The sequence below is a fragment of the Heptranchias perlo genome, chromosome 14 (assembly GCF_035084215.1).
Source record: "Heptranchias perlo isolate sHepPer1 chromosome 14, sHepPer1.hap1, whole genome shotgun sequence".
Taxonomy (NCBI): Eukaryota; Metazoa; Chordata; class Chondrichthyes; order Hexanchiformes; family Hexanchidae; genus Heptranchias; species Heptranchias perlo.
This window is the reverse complement of record NC_090338.1, coordinates 34,045,836-34,072,990: the sequence shown is the minus strand read 5'-3', so window position 1 is coordinate 34,072,990 and position 27,155 is coordinate 34,045,836. Positions and strand designations below refer to the sequence as shown.

The following is a 27,155-nucleotide window of genomic DNA, read 5'->3' as shown; positions in this document are numbered from 1 at the left end:
GAAAGATCTTCTTTGGGAAGTACTTCCTATCCAATGTACATTTTTATGCATCAGCTATATAATAATACAATGTTCTACCTGTTCAGGGAAGTCATTATTAACAGGTTTGCAACACAACCGTATGGACCTAATAGTTCAGATTCGGTCATTGTTGGATTTCCATTCAGCTGCTAACCAGTCACTGAGTGCCTATATTAAGCAAAGATTGGCATTTGTCTTGTTCCTGGATGTTAATTTGAAGCTATTGATCATGAAATAATGCCATACTGGCCAAGTACATGCACCATTTCATTTGGCAAGTTGTCAGTAACAGGATTAGGAAACAACATGGGTGAGGGAGAATTATCAAAAAGTTAGCATGCAGATGCAGCAGGCAATTAGGAAAGCAAATGGCATGTTGGTCTTTATTGCCAGGGGGTTAGCGGCAAGAGTAAGGAAGTCTTACTATAGTTGTACAGGGCTTTGGTAAGACCTCACCTGGAGTATGGTGTACAGTTTTGGTCTCCTTATCTAAGGAAGGATACACTTGCCTTAGAGACGGTGCAACAGAGATTCACTAGATTAATTGCTGGGATGAGAGGATTGCTCTGTGAAAAGAGGTTCAGTATGGTGGGCCTATACTCTCAAGTTTAGAAGAATGAGAGGTGATCTCATTGAAACAAAAATGTTTTATAAATACATTAAGAGCAAGAGGATAACTAAGAAAAGAGTAGAGCCTATTAGAGACTAAAAAGGTAACCTGTGTGTGGAGGCGGAAGCTGTTGGTATGAATCTTAATGAATACTTTGCATCTGTCTTCACAAAAGAGAGGGATGATGCAGACATTGTAGTTAAGGAGGAGGAATGAAATATTGGATGGGATAAACTTAATGAGAGTGGAAGTATTAAGGGGATTAGCATCTTTGAAAGTAGATAAATCACAGGGCTGGATGAAATGTATCCCAGGCTGTTAAAAGAAGCAAGGGAGGAAATAGCGGAGGCTCTGACCATCATTTTGCAATCCTATCTGGAAACAGGAGTGGTGCTGGAGAATTGGAGGATTGCTAACGTTGTACCATTGTTTAAAAAGGAAGCGAGGGATAGATCGAGTAATTACAGGCCAGTCAGTCTAACCTCAGGTGGTGGGCAAATTATTGGAATCAATTCTGAAGGACAGGATAAACCGTCACTTAGAAAGGCATGAAGTAATCAAGGACAGTCAGTATGGATTTGTTAAGGGAAGGTAGCATCTGACTAACTTGATTGAATTTTTTGAGGAGGTAACAAGAAGGGTCGATGAGGGTAGTGCGTTTGATGTCGTCTACATGGATCTTAGCAAGGCTTTTGACGAGGTCCCACATGGCAGACTGGTCAAAAAAGTACAAGCCCATGGTATCCAAGGGAGAGTGGCAGGTTAGATCCAAAATTGACTGTGGCAGGAAGCAAAGGGTAATGGTCGATGGGTGTTTTTGTGAGTGGAAGACTGTTTCCAATGGAGTTCAACAGGGCTCAGTACTAGGCCCTTTGCTTTTTGTGGTATATATTAATGATTTGCACTTAAATATAGGGGGCGTGATTAAGAAGTTTGCAGATGATACAAAAATTGGCCGTGTGGTTGATAGTGAGGAGGAAAGCTGTAGACTTCAGGAAAATATCAATGGACTGGTCAGGTGTGCAGAAAAGTGGCAAATAGAATTCAATCCAGAGAAATGTGAGGTAATGCATTTGGGGAGGGCAAACAAGGCAAGGGAGTCCACAATAAATGGGAGGATACTGAGAGGTGTAGAGGAAGTGAGGGAGCTTGGAATGCATGTCCACAGATCCCTGAAGGTAGCAGGACAGGTGGATAAGGTGGTTCAGAAGACATATGGAATGCTTTCCTTTATTAGCCGAGGCATAGAATATAAAAGCAGGGAAGTTATGCTGGAACTGTATAAAACACTAGTTAGGCCACAGCTTGAGTACTGTGTACAGTTCTGGTCACCAAATTATAGGAAGGATGTAATTGCACGAGAGAAAGTACAGAGGAGATTTACGAGGATGTTGCCTAGGCTGGAGAATTTTAGCTATGAGGAAAGATATGGATAGGCTGGGGTTGTTCTCTTTGGAACAGAGGAGACTGAGGGGTGATTTAATTGAGGTGTATAAAATTGACAGGCCTAAATAGAGTGGATAGGGAGGACCTATTTCCCTAGGTCAATAACCAGGGGGCATAGATTTAAAGTGATTGGTAGAAGGATTAGAGGGGAGTTGAGGAAAAAATGTTTTACCCAGAGGGTGGTGGGGGTCTGGAACTTACTGCCTGAAAGGGTGGTAGAGGCAGAAACCCTCAACTCATTTTAAAAAGTACTTGGATATGTGCCATGATCTACAGTGCTGGAAAGTGGGATTAAGCTGGGTGGCTCATTCTTGGCCAGCGCAAACACGATGGGCTGAAAGGCTTCCTTCTGTGCTGTAAATTTTCTATGATTATGAGGGGGCATGACAGGGTAGATGTTGAGATTGTTTCCCCTGGCGAGAGAGACTAGAACTAGGGGGCATAATTGCAGGATAAGGGGTCGGCCATTCAAGACTGAATTAAGGAGGAATTTCTTCACGCAGAGGGTTGTGAATCTTTGAAATTCTCTACCCCAGAAGGCTGTAGATGCTGAGTCATTGAATATATTCAAGGCTGAGATGGATAGATTTTTGGACTCTAGGCGAATCAAGAGATATGGGGATCGGGTGGGAAAGTGGAGTTGAGGTCAAAGATCAGCCATGATCTGATTGAATGATGGAGCAGGCTCGGGGTTGTATGGCCCATTCATGCTCCTATTCTTATGTTCTTATTGTCATGCAGCTCTATTAGGAACTTGCCATATGAAGAATTTTGCATGCAAACCTACAACTTACCACTAAGTGGTGCAATTTACTTATCTGACCTTGGACTAACTACAATTTTATGTATACAGATACACTAACTGTGAATCCACGTCTTTCCTCCATTTCTGTTACCCCTTCCCCCATGCCCTCTCCGAGCTCATCTTGTCAATGAGACTCTCCCGCTTCCTTGACCACATTCCCGCTAAACTGCTAACCACCCAACTTCTCTTCCTGGTCGCCATGTTAGCTGACATTATAAATGGTTCCCTCTCCTCAGGTACTGTCCTCTCTTTCAAAACTGTCTTAATCTCACTTCATCCCATCTCTCCTTGCTAACTCGAGCAGTACCCAGTACACACTTGGGGTCCCTCAGCTTTTGCTTTTGCCAATCTATGCCTATATTCTTTGAGCTTAGGTAAGTGGGGTGCATCGCTACATATAAAGACTGTGTGCTTAATAACATGATGTGGAGATGCCGGTGATGGACTGGGGTTGACAATTGTAAACAATTTTACAACACCAAGTTATAGTCCAGCAATTTTATTTTAAATTCACAAGCTTTCGGAGGCTTCCTCCTTCCTCAGGTGAACGATGTCGAAATGAAATCCTCGAAATGAAATCGCATTTATAATTCACAGAACAATGCTTGGTGATTACAGACAGTTTTTTCAACTGCCCGTTGCCAAGGCAATCAGTGTGCAGACAGACAGGTGTTACCTGCAAGTTCTCAGAATATACAAATCACCAAAAAAAACCACAAACAAAAAAAAAGAGATAGAGAGGTAGAAACATAGAAAAGACAGCAACTGACCCGGTATATTAAAAACAGATAACATTTGTTCGCTGGTGGGGTAACGTGTAGCGTGACATGAACCCAAGATCCCGGTTGAGGCCGTCCTCATGGGTGCGGAACTTGGCTATCAATTTCTGCTCGACGGTTTTGCGTTGTCGTGTGTCTCGAAGGCCGCCTTGGAGTACGCTTACCCGAAGGTCAGTGGATGAATGTCCATGACTGCTGAAGTGTTCCCCGACTGGGAGGGAACCCTCCTGTTTGGCGATTGTTGCGCGGTGTCCGTTCATCCGTTGTCGCAGCGTCTGCATGGTCTCGCCAATGTACCATGCTCTGGGGCATCCTTTCCTGCAACGTATGAGGTAGAAAACGTTGGCCGAGTCACAGGAGTATGAACCATGCACCTGGTGGGTGGTGTCCTCTCGTGTGATGGTGGTATCTGTGTCGATGATCTGGCATGTCTTGCACACAACCCTGCCACGGTAACCTCTGCAAGACATGCCAGATCATCGACACAGATACCACCATCACACGAGAGGACACCACCCACCAGGTGCATGATTCATACTCCTGTGACTCGGCCAACGTTGTCTACCTCATACGTTGCAGGAAAGGATGCCCCAGAGCATGGTACATTGGCGAGACCATGCAGACGCTGCGACAACGGATGAACGGACACCGCGCAACAATCGCCAAACAGGAGGGTTCCCTCCCAGTCGGGGAACACTTCAGCAGTCATGGACATTCATCCACTGACCTTCGGGTAAGCGTACTCCAAGGCGGCCTTCGAGACACACGACAACGCAAAACCGTCGAGCAGAAATTGATAGCCAAGTTCCGCACCCATGAGGACGGCCTCAACCGGGATCTTGGGTTCATGTCACGCTACACGTTACCCCACCAGCGAACAAATGTTATCTGTTTTTAATATAACGGGTCAGTTGCTGTCTTTTCTATGTTTCTACCTCTCTATCTCTTTTTTTTTGTTTGTGGTTTTTTTTGGTGATTTGTATATTCTGAGAACTTGCAGGTAACACCTGTCTGTCTGCACACTGATTGCCTTGGCAACGGGCAGTTGAAAAAACTGTCTGTAATCACCAAGCATTGTTCTGTGAATTATAAATGCGATTTCATTTCGAGGATTTCATTTCGACATCGTTCACCTGAGGAAGGAGGAAGCCTCCGAAAGCTTGTGAATTTAAAATAAAATTGCTGGACTATAACTTGGTGTTGTAAAATTGTTTACAATTGCTTAATAACAGTCAAACAGAAACACCATTCATGCAACTATCTCAGCAGTTACGTTTAGTGATGGATTTCTGTGCATGTGAAATACCTGATTAACCAAAAAAAAAGCTGTGCGTGTTGACTGCAAGCACAAAGTGGCACTTCAAATTTCAGGAAATTACATCACCTTACCATCAGTGATAGTGGAACCTCACCTGTGCAAATAACATGGGCTGGGAATTTCCTCAGAGGTGCTTCACATCCATCACCAGATGTGTGGTGGAAGCCCTGTTTTTTTGCGCATAAACAGGATTTCCACCACGCTGCTGGCAAAGTTACGGTGGTGGAGTGGGAGCAGCTGTGAGGATATTCTGGGCCATGGTGTTATAATGTGCCTGACTTATGCTTGAGTTCCTGGTACAAGAGTAAGTAGGTTGTTCCTTTAATTGATTGAGCCAGTAAGGTGACAGGCCTTTATGGAAATCAGAAACAAATCCAAAATAAGGAATTGTATTCACATCAACGATATTGGACAGATAATGCTGTTTTCTTCTGCATCCAATAACTGCAGAAATGAACAGAACAGCTAATAATGCTTAATATGTCTAAACTGCTGACTTGGAAAAGCACTCTCTCTTTCCACTGCAATAGGGAGATGTTTGTATTTTCTATATTAGTCATCCTGATTGCTTCTGGGTTGAGAAGGTCAAAATTCATTTCACATGGACCATTAATTGACCAAAGAGAGAGAGAGTTTAGTTTGCTTTATGTTAACTTTTACATTACTAGCAAGTCGAGAGAAATCGCAGGCACCTTCCGGTTTTTCAAAATAAAATGAAGTTCTCACACTGTAGAACAGAAACAAGTACTGTTACTATAGTAATAAAGCAACTAAGATGTCAGGAATAGCTTTATTACAGTAATGTTAACAGTAAACTTAAAAATATAAAAGTACACACAGCTTTCAATTTAAAAAAAACATTTCTACGAACATTCGAATTAAGAGCAGGAATAGGTCATTCGGCCCCTCGAGCCTGCTCTGCCATTTGATAAGATCATGGCTGATCTGATTGTGACCTCAACCCTACTTTTCCGTCTACCTACTATAACCTTTGACTCCCTTGTTAATCAGGAATCTATTTAACTCAGCCTTAAAAATATTCAATGACCCTGCCTCCACCGCTCTGGGGGAGGGAGTTCCACAGTCTCACGACCCTCTGAGAAAAATTCCTCCTCATCTCCACCTTAAATGGGAGCCTCCTTATTTTTAAACTGTGTACCTTAGTTCTCGTCTCTCCCACAAGGGGAAACATCCTCTCAGCATCTACCCCTTCTAGACCCCTCAGGATCTTTTATGTTTCAATAAGATCACCTCTCATTCTTCTAAACTCAATGTATACAGGCCCAACTTCTCCCACCTTTCCTCATAAGATAACCACCTCATCCCAGGAATCAGTCGAGTGAAACTTCTCTGAACCACCTGCAAAAAGCAATTATGTCCTTTCTTAAATAAAGGAGACCAAAACTGCACTCAGTATTCTTGATATTGTCTCGCCAAAGCACTGTACAACTATAGCAAAACATCTCTACTTTTATATTCCATTCCCCTTGCAATAAATGACAACATTCCATTTGCCTTCCTAATCACTTGCTGTGCCTGCATACTAACTTTTTGTGATTCATGTACTAGGACACCCAGATCCCTCTGTACCTCAGAGTTCTGCAATCTCTCTTCATTTAAATAATATACTGCCTTCCTATTCCTCCTGCCAAAGTGGACAAGTTCACATTTTCCTACATTATACTCCATCTGCCAAATTTTTGCCCACTCACTTAACCTATCTATACCCCTTTGCAGACTCCTTATGTCCTGTTCACAACTTACTTTCCTACCTACCTTTGTCATCAGCAAATTTAGCAACCATACATTCAGTTCCTTCATCCAAGTCATTGATATAGATTGTAAATAGTTGAGGCCCCAGCACTGATCCCAGTGGCACTCCACTCGTTACATCTTGCCAACTTGAAAATGACCCATTTATGCCTATTCTCTGTTTCCTGTTAGCTAAACAATCCTTTATCCATGCTAATATGTTACCCCTTAGACCATGAGCTCTTATTTTGTGTAGTAGCCTTTGATGTGGCACCTTGTCAAAAGCCTTCTGGAAATCCAAGTACATCACATCCACAGGATCCCCTTTAATCGTGTTGCTTGTTACTTCCTCAAAGAACTTTTAAAAAAAAATAATTAGTCAAACACAATTTGCCTTTCACAAAGCTGTGTTGACTCTGCCTGATTGCATTGAGATTTTCCAAGTGCTCTGCTATAACCTACTTTAATAATAGATTCTAGCATTTTCCCTATGACAGATGTTAAGCTAACTGGCCTGTAGTTTCCTGCTTTCTGTCTCCCTCCTTTCTTGAATAGAGGAGTTACATTCGCTATTTCCCAATCCGATGGGACACATCCAGAATCTAGGGAATTTTGGAAAAGTAATATCAATGCATCTACTATCTCTGCAGCCACTTCTTTTAAGACCCTAGGATGAAGTCCATCAGGACCTGGGGACTTGTTAGCTTTTAGTTCTAATATTTTTTTCAGAACCCTTTTCTTGGTGATTGTAAAAGTTTCAAGTTCCTCCCTCCCTTTCACCTCTTGATTCACAATTATTTCTGGCATGTTATTTGTATCCTGTACAGTGAAGACGGAAGCAAAATATCTGTTCAATTCATCCGCCATTTCCTTATTTTCCATTATTAATTCCCCAGACACTCTAGAGGACCAACGCTCACTACTTTTTTTCCTTTTTAAATACCTGTAGAAACTCTTACTATCTGTTTTTATATTTCTAGCTAGCTTTCTCTCGTACTCTAATTTCTCCCTCCTTATTATTTTAGTCATTCTTTGCTTTTTAAAAAATATTTTGTCTAATCTTCTTGGAATTATATGCTTTTTCTTTCAATTTGATACTATCTTTAACTCCCTTAGTTAGCCACAGATGGTACGTCTTTCCCCTAGAATCTTTCTTTCTTTCTCACTGGAATGTATCTTTGCTGAGTGTTATGAAATATCTCATTAAATGTCTGCCACTGCATCTCTACTAACCTATCCCTTAACCTAATTTCCCTGTTCACTTTAGCCAGCTCTATCTTCATGCCCTCATAATTGCCCTTCTTTAAGTTTAAAACACTAGTCTTAGACCTACTCTTCTCTCCCTCAAACTGAATGTGAAATTCAATCATATTGTGATCACTGCTACCTAGAGGCTCCTTTACAATGGGGTCATTAATTAATTCTGTCTCACTACACATTACCAGATCTAGAATAGCCTGCTCTCTGGTTGGCTCTAGAACATGCTGCTCTAAGAAACTGTCCCAAAAGCACTCTATGAACTCATCTTCCTTTGCCAATCAGATTCTCCCAATCTATGTGCAGATTAAAATCACCCATGATTATCGCTGTTCCTTTCTCACAAGCCCCCATTATTTCTTCCTATATACCCTGTCCTACAGTATGGTTACTGTAGGGGGCCTATAAACTACTCCCACAAGTGACTTCTTGCCTTTCTTATCTCTTCCCAAACTGATTCTACATCTTGGTCTTTAGAACTAAGGTCATTTCTCTCTATTATACTCACGTCATCCTTAATAAACAGAGCTACCCCTCCACCTTTTCCTAGCTTCCTGTCCTTCTGAAATGTCAGGTCCCCTTGAATATTCAGGTTCCAGCCTTTGTCATTTTGCAGCTGTTTCTGTAATGGCTATCAGATCGTACATATTTATTTCTATTTGAGCTGTCAATCATCCATTTTGTTACGAACGCTATGCGATTCAGATACAAAGCCTTTACTGCTTTTTTTTTACTATTTTTGCAACCTCTAGCCTTATCTGCTGGCGCACTCTTAAGTTTGCAAGCTCTGTCCCTTCCTGCCACTTTCTGATTATCATTTCCCTAATTGCTACCTTGCTCTCTTTTCTGCTTTGCCCTATCTTCCCTTACTTGATTCTCTCTTTTTATCTCCCCTTTTCTCCCTTTTTATTTTTCTGTCTAACATTATTCATTCTAAACCTTTTTTAATTTAAAAAAAAAAGAATTTCAAACAGTTTCCTTGTTTGTTTTCTTCCTCCTCTTGGTTCCTTCTGTTCTTTTTGAAGGAGGTAACAACTTTAAGTGAGATTTTTCAACCAAACAAACAAACTGCAAAGATTTATTTTAAAGACAATCAAATTCAAAAAGTGTAATGATTGACATGGTCATATCACAAATGAAACTCCCCTCCCCTCCCCGGCCGAATCAGGAATGCATCCAGTTCCTCATTGACTGCGACGAAACGGGGCAGCAACTGAGGTCCATTCCTCTGCACGGCTCAGGTGGCTCAGAAAAAGAATGTGTGGAAGTTATTCCTTCAGTTTAAGGAGCTCCTCTTGTTTCTAATCGACCCCCCACCCTCCCCCTCCTGATTTTGTGGAAGATCCATCGCTATGTTGACGTTAGTGGGAGTCGAGACACGGGCCTGAAATGTGTTTACACTAACAGGGTACGAGGCGGGGGGGGGGGGGGGGGGGGGCAGCTGTACTCTAATGGAGGCGTGTCCTACCCACAGTGCTCTGCCTGAGTGAAACCACTCTATCCGATGGCTTTGGACGATAGAGCCTTCTTACTCCCCCTAGGCAGCACGGGTAAGGCTCGACAGCCATTAAATGCGAACCTGCCTCTCAATGTGGGATGGCCTTGGGTGGGGGGGTGGTGGTGTAGAGAGATGTTACGAGGAAAAAGAGGTGGGAATGTAAGAAAGCGGTTTTTACAGTGGGGCGGGGGGCTCCCACCAGGCAGTTGGCGCTTACAGGCTAAGGATCACCGAGGTGTTTATTTACAGCTAAAACAACACAGAGAAACACTAAAACGACAATTTACAACAGGGTTGGGGGGGGTGGTGGTGAAGGGATAACAACCTTGGTGAGGGGATCAAACAGATTCTCTTCAGCTGCCCATTAGAATTTGGACTATTTTCCTTCCCATCTGAAACACTACCCAAGACTTGCGATCGGCAGTTCGGCAGGAGCTTGTTTCCCAGGAGCCAAAGGCAAAGCCCTTTTCTTCACCCCCCCCCCCCCCACCCCCTCACGATGAATTCCCTTCCCTTCAAATCGTGCTGAGACCTAACTCCAGGAATTTCCTTGACTTTTCGATTTGCAAGCGTCGAAATAGCTCTTGCAGGACGAAGCCCACTCTCACATGTATACACACGCACTTCAAACAGGTACCTGGTCCCTTTGCTAAGGAGGCTGGTTACAGAGAATAAATGCCGGCATGGACTGATTGGCCTGTGTGCGTGTACAGTAAAATTCAAGGTAAAACACTGAGCTGTTTCCCCCAAATGTTCATGGGATGAGGTCTCTGCTTCTGAGGCAAGGAGATTAGGGACGGTCGGAACAGGCCCATTCAGCAACCCCCCCCTCTCCATCCCCCCTCTCCTCGAGCCTGCCCTGCCATCCAGTGAGATCGCAGCCGCTCTGTATCCAAACGCCATCAACCCGCCTAGGCTCCGTAATCCCTTAATACCCTCGGCTCGCAAACAAATCTACCGATCTCAGATTTTAAAAATGATTAATTGAGCTAGCCTCTCCTGCTGCTTTGTTGGGGGCAGAGTTCCGCACTTGGATTTAAGCTGATTGGCGGAAGGATTGGAGGGGACACGAGGAAAAACTTCTTTTGCCCAGAGGGTGGCCGGTGTGTGGAATTTGCTGCCCGAATTGGTGGGAGAGGCAGGGACCTTCAACTCTTTAGGTGCAGGTCCAGGTACTTTTTCAAAAGTGCTGTAAGCCGCAGGGCTACGGACCGGGTGCTGGAAGGTGGGATTAGAATGGGCGCCTGGTCGTTCTTCGAGCCGGCGCGGACACGATGGGCCGAACGGCCCCCTTCTGTGCTGTATCTTCTTTTTTCTGTGGTAACAGAGTCAATCTTTGACATGTAGAAATGCATCAATCAGTAATGGCTGCCTCTAGATGAGTTATTGCATTGGTAGCCCCTAGATCCACTTCAAGATAAGTCATCTGTGGTAAGGGTTAAGATTGGATTAAGAAATCTAATTTTTGGTCCCATTTTTAAATGATGCTCAGTGCATTTGTATTATATCCACTTGGTCAAGCAATATGATACAGCTCAAAGAAATCCCCATAGAAACTATGATCTGCCTGGCCAATGAAGAAAGTAACCCTCCATGCATCCTCTGGTTGAAGGTGACTAAAATGCTTTTAGGAGAAATTCTGACTGAATCGTAGTCAAGAATGGAATTTAAACTTTGTTCACTTAGACTAGAGTCCAATGGCTAACATTGTTGCTTCTGGGCTCAGGCTGGTTGCAGTGGTGTAAAGATGGTGTTTCAGGACTTCCATGTGTTTGGTGTGTTTTTTGTTTTGATGATCTCTGATATTTTCTCCCCTCCAGAAGGTGATTAATCATGGTGTACAGTGTGCTGCTTGACTGTCAGGACTGTCATATTTGTGCTCAATCATATCCTTGCCTAACGTCCAGACATGCTGATATTCCAGTAGGGATTACTGGATATTGTTCAGCTGGTGATTTTCTTCTTCCATAGCGTAGAATTTTTACTTGTATCAAGAAAAACAGGTTAAGCATGTTGGCAAAAGGAAATGTACATATAATGCTAATACCAAAACCATTTACTTTTTTTAAATCTGTCTTCTAGGACAAGACTCTGTACCATCCAGTCAGTAATAGCTGTATGGACTGTAGTGCAACAGATAAAAACATTTTTATGAATACCTGTAACCCATCATCTTCTACTCAACAGTGGATATTTGAAAACATAAATGCAACAATCTTGGAAAAAATGAACATCAAAGATTTGTAGTTACTGGTATTTAAAACGCTGAGATGTAATCATTTTTTATTGAGGGTGGTTTTTAGGGATGTTTTTATAGCTAAATCCAGGGTTCTTTTTTATAATTATGGTATTTTGAAAGGTTTAATCTCAGGAATGAATCAGGTATAGGCAGGTGTTTGTTAATGATGACGTCAGACGCTCTTGCAGTGCACCAGTGCTTGTATGCTGAAATAATAAAACTTGAGCTAATTTCTAGTGCCTTGCAGGTGAAAAGCAGAGAGTACACACATGACTGGTTCATACCTCACCCTGGCAATTAGCCATCTCACTATTTGGCAATTTATTTTCTAATTTGGCTAAAGAGATATATAATCTCAGTAAATTTATGTAAACAACTATTTAAATTAACTGATGTGATAGCACTTTAATGAAAATTGTGCAATGAAAAGTAACAATTAAAATTGACTGCAATATTTTTCAAACTGGCTACACAGTACATTTGACCTCTGTGTTAAGCTCTGTTTTCCACAGTGTGGTCTGCTGCAGTTTCAAAATTCCTTGATTGATAAAGTATAGAATTACTATAGTTTATCCCCTATTTTTAATTTCATTATCCTAACTCCCAGAGGTACTTTTGGAAGAACCCCATTGAAATGGAATTATATAAAATGTACTATGGTGCCTACATGATTGTTTGTATGTATGTACATTTTTTTTAATCAAGTTGCTACAGTTACATGTTTCTTATGTAGACATCAATATTACATTTTACCTGTGTCCCATTGGATTCAGGGTTTACTTATCCCTTTTTTTATTTTGCACTTTAAAATGGCAATTTTTGCATGCTACCAACCTAGATAGTGGTTATTAGAAATGACCATACATAGGAATGTGCAAAGACCTGTATTCAAATAACTTTATGCAATGCCTGAAACAAAATTTGAATGTTGGCCACAGAGAAATTTTGCGTAAGTGTCTTGTTTGAGCTTGGAATCAATGAGCAACAATTAAGCACAATTTTGCTTCTTTAAAAAAATGATCAGCAGTGGGGAGTATTTAAACGTTTACTCATTAATTATATCTAAGCACAGGACAGCCTCATACCATACAAGATCAAGTGTGTTACAGGATGACAGAGGGGACAGTTATAGGAATGACATGATTTATAAATGGACCTATATTTTCCATAGTGAATGATTTTAGAGAAATAATTTCTATGAAATGTTTAAACTCAATTATGATTGAATTCAAAGCTCCTTATACAATTTTTATGGGATTATCCAATAAAGAAATACTCTTTATACAAGCATACATTACATATTACATTACATATTACATTGAATTTTACAGCACAGAAACAGGCCATTCGCCAGTGTTTATGCTCCACACTAGCCTCCTCCCACCTTACTTCATCTCACCCTAACTACATATCCTTCTATTCCTTTCTCTCTCATGTACTTAAATGCATCTATACTAATAGCCTCAACCACTCTCTTGAGTAAAGAAGTTTCTCCTGAATTCCTTGCTGGATTTATTGGTGACTATCTTATGTTTGTGGCCCCTAGTTTTGGACTCCCCGACAAGCAGAACTAATTTTATCTTCAAAAATCCAAAATTAGTGGAGGGAAGGGGGCTAAGATTTAAATAGTAAGCTATTGTGCTCCAGTCCTGGCTTTTAGGAATGTTATTGGTTTGTAGATACTTCAAACAGATCATTTATAAAAGCAGAAAATGGGTACAAGCTTTCAGTCCATTGCTGGTCTGTGGGATGGAATGCCTTTTGAGAAATCAAAATAATATCACATGTATCAAATATGCATGTAAAATACCTACTGTATGTATAAAGATAAGGCAACCTTACAATCTTGTACAGTTATCTAGAGAGAACATGTAAATATGACAGTTTTGCCTGTGAGATGTGTATTTGAAATGTGCCATTGGTGAAGGCACCCATATTACATTTTAGTTTCTTAAGATGATGTGTGCATTAGCTGCAGAATATATTCTGAGAATCATTTAAAAATCATTCTTAGAATTACAAATTGCTTTTTCTGTCCAGCAATTATACAGTCCTCAAATTGGATATCCACTGGCTCTAAAACAGCTTGTTTAAAATACATTGTGGTATTTTCCTTCTAGTCATTTTTTTGCTATGTGAATTATTTCATTGTAAACATCTGAGGTAAGTGATGCATTGTACTATTAAATGAAACATGACTACTATTTCAGTTTGACCATTTTCTTTAAGAGAATACATACATATTTTGTAAAGTCACTACTGTTTTGTCACACAGTACATAGGTACATTTAAGTGGTTGATATGGTTATGCATATGTTGGGAACGATGCATTCTTTGAGGTTGGAATAATTTGCCAAGTCCCTTGGATTTGGTTCAGCTATGGAAACATCCTGTTTACCTGCAGGATGGGGTCACTGCCCTTTGTGGGATGTTGCTCCAGGATCTTGTTACCTACATACCAAGATGAAAAGTTCAGCACCATGACTCAGGCAATGAAGGACTCAGCAGCCCAGTTCACCAGGACCAATCCTTCTACAGGTCCTATTCCTCACGGTACTGATTCTTGCATCTCTTCTTTGGAATCTACAACAATGACACCTCAAAAGCTCAAGGGGTGGGGGTTGGGAAACATTGGTAATCAAGGCTATCTTTAACATAAATTCAGGCCAAATCTCCTTGTTCAAGATGGTTATTTGTAAGAGTAATGAGTAATTTTGCTTCAAAAATGTCCTAGATTGTGGGTCTTAAACTCTAGAAGAAATCTTTTGTGGTTTGAAATACCCACAAATAACTATTGATGCAATCTAGGTGCATTGGGTCGAAGTGATTCTTTATTTATAAATGCCTCTTTTGAATCTTTCTGTAGATTAGAACTGTAGACTGTTGCAGCGAGGGACCTAGATCCTTGGATAGAAAGCTTAGATGACATTATGTATGAAAAATGCACTGCAAGCTCACATTACCACTTAGAAAATGGGCATTAACTCTGTTAACCAGTTCTAACTAACTTATAACTATCTAATGGCAGAAGAGTGAAGCCCTGATTGGCACAGTATGGAGAAGAAAAAAAATGTTTGCTCCTGAACTTAACACGGTTCAAAGGCAAGCAGACTAGTAGGATGAGTATGGCCTGCTCCATGTCAGAATCTGTCCTCCACAACACTGGAATGATCTGGCAGGTTTGTTAGTTTTCTAAAAGATATTAACTGAAGCAATACCTCAAATGTTTAACACTGGTTAATACAGGTACACATTAAAATTAAATATCAGTCCAAAAATTCCAGAGAATACCAGATCTAAGCTTCACACACCGCTTGTGGCTGTGTGGATTTGTTCCCCCCCCCCCCCCCACCGCCAACAGTGTTGTCACCTGAAACACTCTCCCTTTTTAATTCAGATTTCAAAGGAATTACTAGAGCTAGGCAAAATTCTGAAGTCTGTGACTTGAGTGTCAGTACCCCAGTGCAGTTTCTCCACATCCTATATTCCCCAAATAATCACTCATTTGTAAGACATCACTTGTTACAGTAACATTTGTACCCAATTGATAAGCCACTATATATCGCATTGGTTCACTACACATTCTGGAGTAATGCCATCATTGAACTGATGGCTTCTCCAATGAGTACCCACTGCAAACTTCCAAGACGTAGAATGTATTTTAACCATTGAAGAGAAAGAAGAATGTTGGTACAGCACCATACTTTTTCTGTTGAGTCCATGGCTATTTTGATTTGCTTTTGCTCTGCACATGCTATACATAGGAATATAGGAACAGGAGTCGGCCATTCAGCCCCTCGAGCCTGCTCCGCCATTTGATAAGATCATGGCTGATCTGTGATCTAACTCCAAATACCTGCCTTTGGCCCATATCCCTTCATACCTTTGGTTGCCAAAAAGCTATCTATCTCGCATTTAAATTTATAAATTGAGCTAGTATCAATTGCCGTTTGCAGAAGAGAGTTCCAAACTTCTACCACCCTTTGTGTGTAGAAATGTTTTCTAATCTCACTCCTGAAAGGTCTGGCTCTAATTTTTAGACTGTGCCCCCCACTCCTAGAATCCCCACTAGCGGAAATAGTTTCTCTCTATCCACCCTATCTGGTCCCCTTAATATCTTATGAACTTCGATCAGATCATCTCTTAACCTTCAAAACTCTAGAGAATACAACCCCAATTTCTGTAATCTCTCCTCGTAACTTAACCCTTGAAGTCCGGGTATCATTGTAGTAAACCTACGCTGCACTCCCTCCAAGGCTAATATGTCCTTCTGAAGGTGTGCTGCCCTGAACTGCTCACAGTACTCCAGGTGCAGTCCAACCAGGGTTTTGTATAGCTGCAGCATAACTTCTGCCCCCTTGTACTCCAGTCCTCTAGATATAAAGGCCAGCATTCCATTAGCCTTATTGATTATTTTCTGCACCTGTTCATGACACTTCAATGATCTATGTACCTGTACCCCTAAGTCCCTTTGGACAGCCACTGTTTTTAACTTTTTACCATTTAGAAAGTACCCTGTTCTATCCATTTTTGATCCAAAGTGAATGACCTCACATTTGCCTACATTGAATTCCATTTGCCGCAGTTTTGCCCATTCACCTAATCTATCAATATCCCTTTGTAATTTTATGTTTTCATCAACACTGCTTACAATGCCACCAATCTTTGTGTCATCGGCAAACTTAGATATGAGACTTTCTCTGCCTTCATCTAAGTCATTAATAAATGTTGTGAATAATTGAGGCCTCAAGACAGATCCCTGCGGGACTCCACTAGTCACATCCTGCCAATGTGAGTACCTACCCATTATCCCTACTCTCTGTCGCCTTTCGCTCAGCCAACTTCCTAACCAAGTCCGTACTTTTCCCTCGATTCCATGGGCTTCGATCTTAGCTTACAGTCTCTTATGTGGGACTTTATCAAATGCCTTCTGGAAGCCCATATAAATAACATCCATTTAAATTCCCCTATCCACTACATTAGTCACCTCTTCAAAAAATTCAATCAGGTTTGTCAGGCACGACCTACCTTTCACAAATCCATGCTGGCGCTCTCTGATTAACTGAAAATTTTTGAGGTGTTCAGTCACCCTATCCTTAATTATAGACTCCAGCATTTTCCCCACAACAGATGTTAGACTAACTGGTCTATAATTCCCTGGTTTCCCTCTCCTTTCTTAGAGACACTGTAGGTGTACAGTGTCTCTTATTTGTACAACTGATTGGCTCCAGTCAACACACTTGTTTGGCCTATATAATTGGGAGGAGTCCACATGAATGTGGTATAACAAAAAAGATTTCAATTCTACGTCCAGCAATAAAATAATTTGATAGTTGTCAACACAGTGTAAAATTTATACTGGTTTAAACTCTTATAGTTGAATATTGCTAACTTGACAAGTTTTGGAGGAAATATTAGGTTAGCATTTATATTTAGGATCATTATTTTGCTTTCCAGTAGATTACAATTTTCTATACTGAAAATAGTGATCCATAATATAAACAGAATAGATTTTATTAGAAAGTGATGGGAAGCTCAGGCTTAAATTTATCCCTAGGACGAATACTTAGATAAAGTTGACTGAAAATCTAGAGATTACTGTGTTGATTGTTTTAAGTTATTAGGTATAGTTGCTGTAATACTTTAACAGATCAAATCCATTTTTCCATGAAATGAAGCTATTTGCTTTAGAGGTTTCAATATGGGTAATTATTTAATCTGATGTAGTAATTGTGACTTGCAATTATCTTAATTGAAGTAAAAAAGATAGTATAATTATCATTGGCCTCATTTTTCATGCCTTCTCTGCCAACCTCTGAACACTGATGCCACCTTTGTTCTCAAATCATATTGTATACCATTTTGTTCAGATCAATCTCTACAACTGTTTGTAAAAAGTGCAGAACATTGGAATGTATCAAGTATTTTTCAACTGAGGCATCTTAATATATACAAAATTGTAACAAATCTGCAATGTACATATGGCGATTTGCATTTGAAGAATTGTAGCAGCATAGATGTTGAATAAAATTGATAAGTAAGAAGCTGGCTTTGTAAAATTTTTTAAAAGTTTGCCAGTTGGTTGTATGATTGCATCAAATTTGCCACATTATCAGTTTCATAGTCTTGTATATTACTTGCCTACAATGGGGTGGAATTTCCTGTGTATTTGCGCCCAGAAACCCACATGTAATTGGAGCATAAAGCAAATACCCAGCGTAAAAGATCGTTACACTCGTAATTACGCTACGCCCAAATTTCCTCTATCTTTTATGCCCGTCTTAATCCTTGCCCCCAAATGCATCTCAACTCATTAGAATGGCTCTGCCCCATGCTAAAGAGCTGTACATGTGAATTTCCTGCAATTACATTGGTTCAAAACAGGTGCAAAATTAAGCCTAGAATTTTAAGCACAGCAGGAAAGTCATTTTTATGGTGGTTTTTTGTGATTCTTTTAAAGCAATTTTTAAAAATTTATCCTGAGTCCTACACTCTTTTATGTTTTCTTGAAATAATTTTTATGGCTTTAGTATGAGTCATATTAAAAATTGAAAAGCTTCCATGATTGCATGTTCTTAAACATGCTGTGCCTAATATTCATGAATGATGGTTAGATGGCTTAAAACTTTCATTTTCGTACTTAAAGAAGGAATATATGGTGTGACTGCCACGATTTCCTCAGGCGCCGATTGTTTATGCTGATATACAGCGAATTTTGCATTCCAGCATATGCTAATAAGATCGGCAGAGTAGGGATACAGATATTCCAGTGATTCGTGAACCTGGACAGTGGTCAGTCAAAAGAAGTCACACGTACACTAGGTTTGTTAATCAAAGTGATTATTTAATGACTTAAACAATTCACACCAGCATAAAGCAATACATACAATCTTAAAAACCAAGGATTTCAGCATCAAGGTAGTTGGAGTGATCTTAGCTCGTGAGGTTCTTCTTGGATGTCCTTCCTTTTGGCAAATCTTAAGGTTCCTCTGACTGTGGTAAAGAAGCTGCCACAGTGTCCCATGTTCGTTTAACTTTTTGCAGGTGCGGTGTGAGGAAAAGTTAAGAGAAGTCCTATTTTGGCCACTCACCTACTGTTGCATTAGTGTTGGAGGGTTGGCTGGGCCACTCAAAACTCTGTGAACCCAGGTGCAGCCTTTTCACCATGTGAAACCTGCTGTAGCTTCTTGTTCATGTGAACCCAGGTGCAATAGTTTTAGTTGCCTTTCCCAAGGATTTCTAACCATTTCAGCACTGTTTTTCCAAGTCAGTTGTTTTGAGAACCAAAGGCCCGTTTGAAGCCTCTGCACATTGCTGCCTTTGCAGTTTTAAATTTATAATGTCCAAATGTGATGTCCAAAGGGGCAAAGTTAACCTTTTCCTTCAGTCTCTCCTCAAGTGACACTCCGATCTTCTGACTGATTCACTTCATCTACCTTGAGCATTGTCCTTGGTTGTTAGGTTCTTTAGCCTTGGCTCACATTCCCGCTTATAATGGGTTTGTCGCGACGTACTCAAAGAATATCTCCTTGCCATGTTTTTGAAATAGGTGCCTCATTACACAAGCAAATGATCATAATAAACACTAATACATCGCATACATATTAAAGCCATACTAATCATTCTAATCCATGGGTGTTTTCCCACATTATACATTGTTTCCCATCATTCATGATCTAACTTTTGTTCCATAAGTGCATTAGCTTGTTTTATCTTCACCAGGTGGTGGAGTGAGGTGTGTGACCATGACAGTACAGACTTAAGACTCAATGACAATGGAGGAATGTGGTGACCAAAGGGTACTATGGCTTGCATTGCCTTATCCTGTAGCGTGAGATTAATGTGAATCTCTGTTACATTATGTAGTCGTATTGGCATAAAATTACCTGAGTAATTTCTGTGGAGGTGAAGAAGAGAGGGGAATAAGTGAAAGGACAGATCGTGGTGCCCTGCCTGAATGTTTCATCACTGGTGGTTATGCAGTACTGACCTCTGGTTTTAATTGGCCATGTGGGTATCAAACCACCTATTGATAATTCTCACTAGGCATTCAGGGTCCTCGTCCCCCAAGGTGAACCACAGGTAGACCTCTACCGCTGCAGTATGTCCCATCGACAAATCCAGGTCCGTGACACCCGTCTACAACAAGATAGGTCCATTCCATTGGCTTTCGTGTCCCTTTACCAGATGTTTGGGAAAGGTGATTAGTTCTTTAAAGGTACCTCTTTCAAAGGTGCCCACTGACTGTACACCAAATACCTCCCTAGGCTTGTCCCGAATGTGAGACAATGCTATGAACAGTGGGAGAACCATTTTTGCCGTAATGGTATTACATGGTTTTCAAACCAGATAGATTGTTCCATATCTTCTAGCCTTACATAGGCCATTGTCTGCCTTATACCACTCCTGTAAATGTTTGTCAGCAACCCATTTTGGTATCTTGTTATTTTCAATAACGTTTAACTCTTGCTGTATCTGATTTAATACAAAACCCCCATACATACTGCATATGATGGCTTTGGATGCATTCTGGTCCTTATACTCCCAATTACTTCCATTGATCATGTAATTTACTCCTGCCATTATTTGCTCCATGCCTTTCGTCAGTTCAGTTATTGACACTGTTCCCAGTGAGTTTCATACACCAGATCGCTATCCCCCTTCTTCATGCCTTTTAAAATTCCCTTCAGTTCCTGCATCGATTCATCACGTTCCCACATTGATTAAGATCTAACCTATTCCATGCTGAAGTGCCTGCAATAGCCCCGATACCTATCCATTTGGTTATATCCCTTTTCTGTATTTTATTGTCTGGCTTGTAAGGTTGTGGAGCTATGCTTGGTCTCAATCCTGACCTGCATTGTGTGGTGGAAGTCATGTACTATTTCTTGCAGCATTGCACTGTATAATTTACTCTGGGCCAGATGGCATTGCCCTGGTGGAAAGGTTATCTCTGATAGGGATATCAATACCACTATTAATTCATAAGGGACATCATTATAAATTCCTTGCCGAGTCCGGAAAATGACTAATCCATTCGTTGGCCCTGTTATGTTTCTGGGCATTCCCCTTTAAGACTTTCCTCCTTTGGTTTTCTTTGGTTACCATGCCCACAGTTCCCTTCTAAAAACTGTTTGGTCATTACGGACAGCAGCTGTTGGTAAAAACACTCATCTGTCTCGTTATGCAGACCATTGGGTAAATGTACCCTTGAAAGATCAAGAATCACAGAATGGTTACAGCACGGAAGGAGGCCATTCGGCCCGTTGAGTCCGTGCCGGCACTCTGTGAGAGAAATCCAGCTAGTCCCACTCCACTGCCCTACCCCCGTAGCCCTGCAAATTTTTTCCCTTCAAGTACTTATTCAATTCCCCATTGAAAGCCACGATTGAATCTGCCTCCACCACCCCCTCAGGCAGTGGATTCCAGATCACAACCACTCGCTGTGTAAAAAAAAGTTATTTCTCATGTCGCCTTTGGTTCTTTTGCCAATCACCTCAAGCCTATGTCCTCTGGTTCTTGACCCCTCTTCGAATGGGAATAGTTTCTTTTTATCTACTCTGTCCGGACCCTTCATGATTTTGAATACCTCTATCAAATCTCTTCTCAACCTTCTCTGCTGTAAGGAGAACAACCCCAGCTTCTCGTTTCTAAAAGTTTCCCCACTACTGAGGTTAAACTGCTGGGTTTATCCTTACACCCTTTTTTGAACAAGGGTGTAACATTTGCAATTCTCCATTCCTCTGGTACCACACCTGTATCTAAGGATGATTGAAAGATTATGGCCAGTACCTCTGCAATTTCTACCCTTGCTTCCCTCAGCAACCTAGGATACATCCCATCCGGACAGGGTGACTTATCTACTTTAAGTACAGCCAGCCTTTCTAGTACCTCTTCTTCATCAATTTTTAGCCCATCCAGTATCTCAACTATTTCTTCACTTACTGTGATTTTGGTAACATCTTCTTCCTTGATAAAGACATATGCAAAGTACTCATTTAGTACCTCAGCCATGCCCTCTGCCTTTATGCATAAATCTCCTTTTTGGTCCATAATTGGTCCCACCCCTCCTCTTACTACCTGTTTACTGTTTACTATAGAAGACTTTTGGATTCCCTTTTATATTAGCCACCAGTCTATTCTCATGCTCTCTCTTTGCCCCTCTTATTTCATTTTCCGCCTCCCCTGAACTTTCTATATTCAGCCTGGTTCTCACTTGTATAATCAACCTGACATCTGTCATATGCCCCTTTTTTCTGCTTCAACTTACTTTCAACCTCTTTTGTCATCCAGGGAGCTCTGGCTTTAGTTGCTCTACCTTTCTCCCTCGTGGGAATGTATCTAGACTGTGCCCAAACCATCTCCTCTTTAAAGACCATTCATTGTTCATTTACAGTTTTACCTGCCAATCTTTAATTCCAATTTACTCGGGCCAGATCCGTTCTCATCCCATTGAAATTAGCCCTTCTCCAATTGAGTATTTTTACTTTAGAATGGTCCTTGTCCTTTTCCATAGCTAATCTAAACCTTATGATACTATGATCGCTGTTCCCGAAATGTTCCCCCACTGACACTTGCTCCACTTGGCCCACCTCATTTCCCAGAACTAGATCCAGCAATGCCTCCTTCCTCATTGGGCCAGAAATGTACTGGTCAAGAAAGTTCTCCTGAACACACTTCAAAAATTCCTACCCCTCTTTGCCTCTTACACTATTACTATACCACTCTATATTAGGATAGTTGAAGTCCCCCATTATCACTACTCTATAGTTCTTGCACATCTCTGTAATTTCTGTGCAAATTTGCTTCTCTTTATCCTTCCCACTAGTTGGTGGCCTATAGAATATATCCATCAGTATAACGACACCTCTATAGTTTCTTAATTCTAACCAAATAGATTCTGTCCTTAGCCCCTCCAGGACATCCTCTCTCTCCAGTACTGCAATATTCCCCTGAATCAATACTACTGCCACCACCCCCCCCCCCCCCACCCTTTCTTTCCTTCCCTATCTTTCCTGAACACCATGTATCCAGGAATATTTAGTACCCAATTCTGCCCTTTTTTGAGCCAGGCCTCTGTTATCTTTATTATGAGCCCTGGAGGAACTTTACTGTCCAATACAATATTTACAGTTTGGTCCAGTATCTCAATACATCTTTTTGTTTATTTTACTTAAACTCTTCTTGGACTGCTTTTTATTTCCCAAAATATTGCATTATATAGTGCTTGAGTCCAATTTATTATTTCAAAATTATCTCAATTCCAGAGAGCAATATTGTTGGACTTGTCAATGGGGCAGGAACCACTTAAACTTAAAATATTATTATCCCCTTAAACTTCAGGTAAATTTCCCCTTCTGAGTGCTTGAACAGCAACTCATATCAATTTATCTGATCAATTTCAATTTCATAAACAAATTATGCCCAGGCTTGGTGGTTTTACAGTAGAGATAGAAGTGCTTGTAATTACTTTTGGATGTAACTCCAATATCCTGTAGCTTTTTGACAATGTGAACCCAGGTGCAATAGTTTTAGTTGTCTTTCCTAAGGATTTCTAACTGTCTCAGCACTTTTTCCAAGTCAGTTGTTTTTGAGAACCAAAGGCCTGTTCTTGAAGCTTTTCGTAGCTTCTGCACATTGCTGCCTTTGCAGTTGTAAATTTGTAATGTCCAAATGTCATGTCCATAGGGCCAAAGTTAACCCTTTCCTTCAGCAGGAAGTTTAAAAGTAAATTGATATCGGCAAAATGGGTGCACGAATAGGCATAATTTCGGGTGTAACTTCCCAATTATGCCCCCACAGGAAATTCCATCCCATGATGTGCAATCAGGCTCTTGTTACACCAAGATTTAATTACCCACTGCTCTAACTTTAATGACTCAGTTTAGTTCAGACTGAAACCAAGTTGGAATACATTCCCACGCAGGCTTCATAGAGGACAAAAATTCTGCTTTCACCAGATTATTTTTCTTCTCCAACATTTTTAAATCTTAATGTCAGTTCAGGAAACTTTATGCATTAGAACAGGCATTGCTGCTTTGAGTGCGTTGAAACAAAGTCAAACCAAATGTTAAGTACTGGTCCTGGGTACTAACCCCCTTTGCATGTAATTATACCCCACGGATTACTGTTGAAATTCATAGCTGGCAGGCTGCCCACTGACATAAAATTCCAGCCACGTAAACTGAGAGGGATCAAGAAACAAAATACCATAGAAGAGGTAATCCAACCTTTGGTTAGTTTCATCTCCATAACTGGTCACATTGCTTTGAACAGGAAAATGGAATGAAGGGGTCTCATTCTGCTGACCTTTCCACAGAGTTTGCTTTCCCAAACATTAACCATGGCTGTTCACCACAATTACTTTGGGGGTGAGAGGGTGAAATTGGAAATCTGTTTGTAGTTTCATATATAACATTGCCACCAGATCAAAAAATAATTACACTGACGGTAATACAACTTAAGAACATAAGAAATATCAAGGGTGAGAAATGGCCATTTGGCCCAAAATTTGTCCCGCTATTATTGCAATTCAGACAGCCAAGCATCCAATTGCATTTTCAACATCCATTTCTGATTCTTCTACCTTGCTTGGTAGGTTATTCCAAATGTTCATTACCGTTTGAATAAAGATTTTTCTCCTAATATCTGTTTTAACTTTAAATTAATTTAATTTTATCTCTTCTTGAGTAAGATAAATCTTGATAATTCTTGAGTAATGACAAGCAAAATTCAATCCCCGAAATGTCTTCCATTAAAGTCACACTACTAAGAGTGTAAAATAGACCCCTGAATAGCGAAAGGGAGATAGAAGAACAAATGTGTAGGCAAATTTCTGAGTGTAAAAATAAGAGGGCAATAATAGTAGGGGACTTCAACGACCCTAACATCAATGGGGATTCAAACAGTGTGAGGGCACAGAAGGTGCAAAATTCTTGATCGGTGTCCAAGAGAACTTTTTTAGCCAGTATATGACAAGCCCAACAAAAGGGGATGCAATTCTAGATTTAGTCCTGGGAAGTGAAGATGGGCAAGTGAGTGAAGTGACAGTGGGTGACCATATTGGGGATAGTGACCACAATTCAGTTAGTTTTAGCATTATTATGGAAAAGGACAGAGTTAAATCAGGAGTAAACGTTTTAAATTGGGGGAAGGCAAATTTTACAGAACTAAGAGGTGATTTGGCAGAAGTGGACTGGACACAACTACTTGAGGAGAAATCAGTGGCAAGCCAGTGGGAGGCACTAAAAAGTGAAATTCTACAGATACAATGCAGACACTTCCCCTCAATGAAAAAGGGTGGCACTGCCTGGTTATCTAGAAGTATACAGGGCAAGATAAAGCAGAAAAAGAAAGCTTATGGCTGTCACAGAAAACTAAAAACTGCAGAAAGCCTAGAGGAGTATAGAAAGTACAGGGATGGCGTTAAAAAAGGAAATAAGGAATGCAAAGAGAGGGCATGAAAAAATATTAGCTAGTAAGATTAAAGAAAACCCAAAAATGTTTTATCAGTACATTAAGAACAAGAGGATAGCTGAGGAAAAGGTGGGGCCTATCAGGGATGACAAGGGTAACTTGTGTGTAGAAGCAGAGGATGTGGGTAGGGTTTTAAATGAATATTTTGTCTCCGTATTCACAAAGGAAAGGGATGATCCGGACGTAGTAGTTAAAGAGGAGAGGTGTGAAATATTGGATAAGGTAAACATTACGAGAGAGGAAGTATTAGAGGGACTGGAATCCTTGAAAGTTGATAAGTCACCAGGGCCGGATGGATTGTTTCCTAGGCTATTGAAGGAAGCCAGGGAGGAAATAGCGGATGCTCTGAGGATCATTTTCCAATCCTCACGAGATACAGGGGAGGTACCGGAGGACTGGAAGACTGCAAACGTAGTGCCATTGTTTAAAAAAGGTACGAGGGAAAGGCCGAACAATTATAGGCCGGTCAGTCTTACCTCGGTGGTGGGCAAACTATTAGAATCAACACTGAGATAGGATAAACTGTCACTTGAAAAGGTATGGTTTAATCAGGGATAGTCAGCATGGATTAAGGTCATGCCTTACAAATCTGATTGAATTCTTTGAGTAAGTGACAAGGAGGATTGATGAGGGGAGTGCATTGGATATTGTCTACATGGATTTTAGTTAGGCATTTGACAAGGTCCCACATGGCAGACTGGTCAGAAAGGTAAAAGCCCATGGGATACAGGGAAATGTGGTGAATTGGATCCAAAATTGGCTCAGTTTCAGGAAACAAAGGGTAAAAGTCGATGGATGTCTTTGCGAATGGAAATCCGTTTCCAGTGGTGTGCCACAGGGCTCAGTGTTGGGTCCCTTGCTGTTTATGGTATATATTAATGAATTGAATTTGAATGTCGGGGGCATGATTGGCAAATTTGCAGACGACACAAAAATTGGCCGTGTAGTTGATAGTGAAGAGGATGGCTGTAGAGTCTAAGAAGATGTCAATGGGTTGGCGGAGTGGGCGGAAAAGTGGGAAATGGAGTTCAACCCGGAGAAGTGTGAGGTAATGCACTTGGGGAGGGCAAACAGTAAAAGGTAATACGCAGTAAACGGGAATATATTGAGAGGGGTAGAGGAAGTGAGAGACCTTGGAGTGCATGTGCACAGGTTCCTGAAGGTGGCAGTTCAGGTAGATAAGGCTGTGAAGAAGGCATACGGAATGCTCGCCGTTATTAGCCGAGGTATAGAATACAAAAGCAAGGATTTAATGAAGAAACAGTATAAAACGCTGGTAAGGCCACAGTATTGTGCGCAGTTCTGGTCACCACATTACAGGAAGGATGTAATTGCTCTGGAGGGAGTGCAGAGAAGATTTACAAGAATGTTGCCAGGGCTTGAAAATTGCAGCCACGAGGAGAGATTGGATAGGATGAGGTTGTTTTCCTTGGAGCAGAGGAGGCTGAGGGGAGACTTGATTGAGGTGTACAAAATTATGAGGGGCCAAGATAGAGAATACAGGGAGTACCTATTTCCCCTAGCGGAGAGTTCAAGAACTAGAGGACATAGATTTAAGCTGATTGGCTGAAGTATTAGAGGGGACATGAGGAAAAACTTTTTTACCCCAGAGGGTGGTGGGTGTATGGAATTTGCTGCCCGAATTAGTGGTAGAGGCAAGGACCCTCAACTCTTTTAAAAAGTACCTGGACCTGCACCTAAAGTGCTGTAAGCTGCAGGGCTACAGACCGGGTTCTGGAAGGTGGGATGAGAATGGCACCTGGTTGTTCTTTGAGCTGGCGCGAACACGATGAGCCAAATGGCCCCCTTCTGTGCTGTATCTTTTCTGTGGTTCTATGGTTCTAAAAGATATTCCAAAAGGAAGTTTTGGAAAATAAAGCTCTTAGTTTAAATACAAGTATACAAGATATTTATATTGAACTTTTGTTTTTAAAAATGAAACCAATAAAAGGCA

General features: G+C 40.9%; 1 protein-coding gene across 1 annotated transcript in view; it reads left to right on the top strand.

Annotated features, from left to right (window-relative positions):
* LOC137332419 (polypeptide N-acetylgalactosaminyltransferase 10-like) overlaps positions 1–17,742 on the top strand; it is an 84,690-nt gene extending 66,948 nt beyond the window's left edge. The window contains exon 12 of the mRNA XM_067996238.1: positions 11,569–17,742. Within this exon, the coding sequence (XP_067852339.1) occupies positions 11,569–11,733 (165 nt within the window). The 3' untranslated portion in view covers positions 11,734–17,742. The remainder of the gene's footprint in view (positions 1–11,568) is intronic.
* Positions 17,743–27,155: the final 9,413 nt, after the last annotated feature.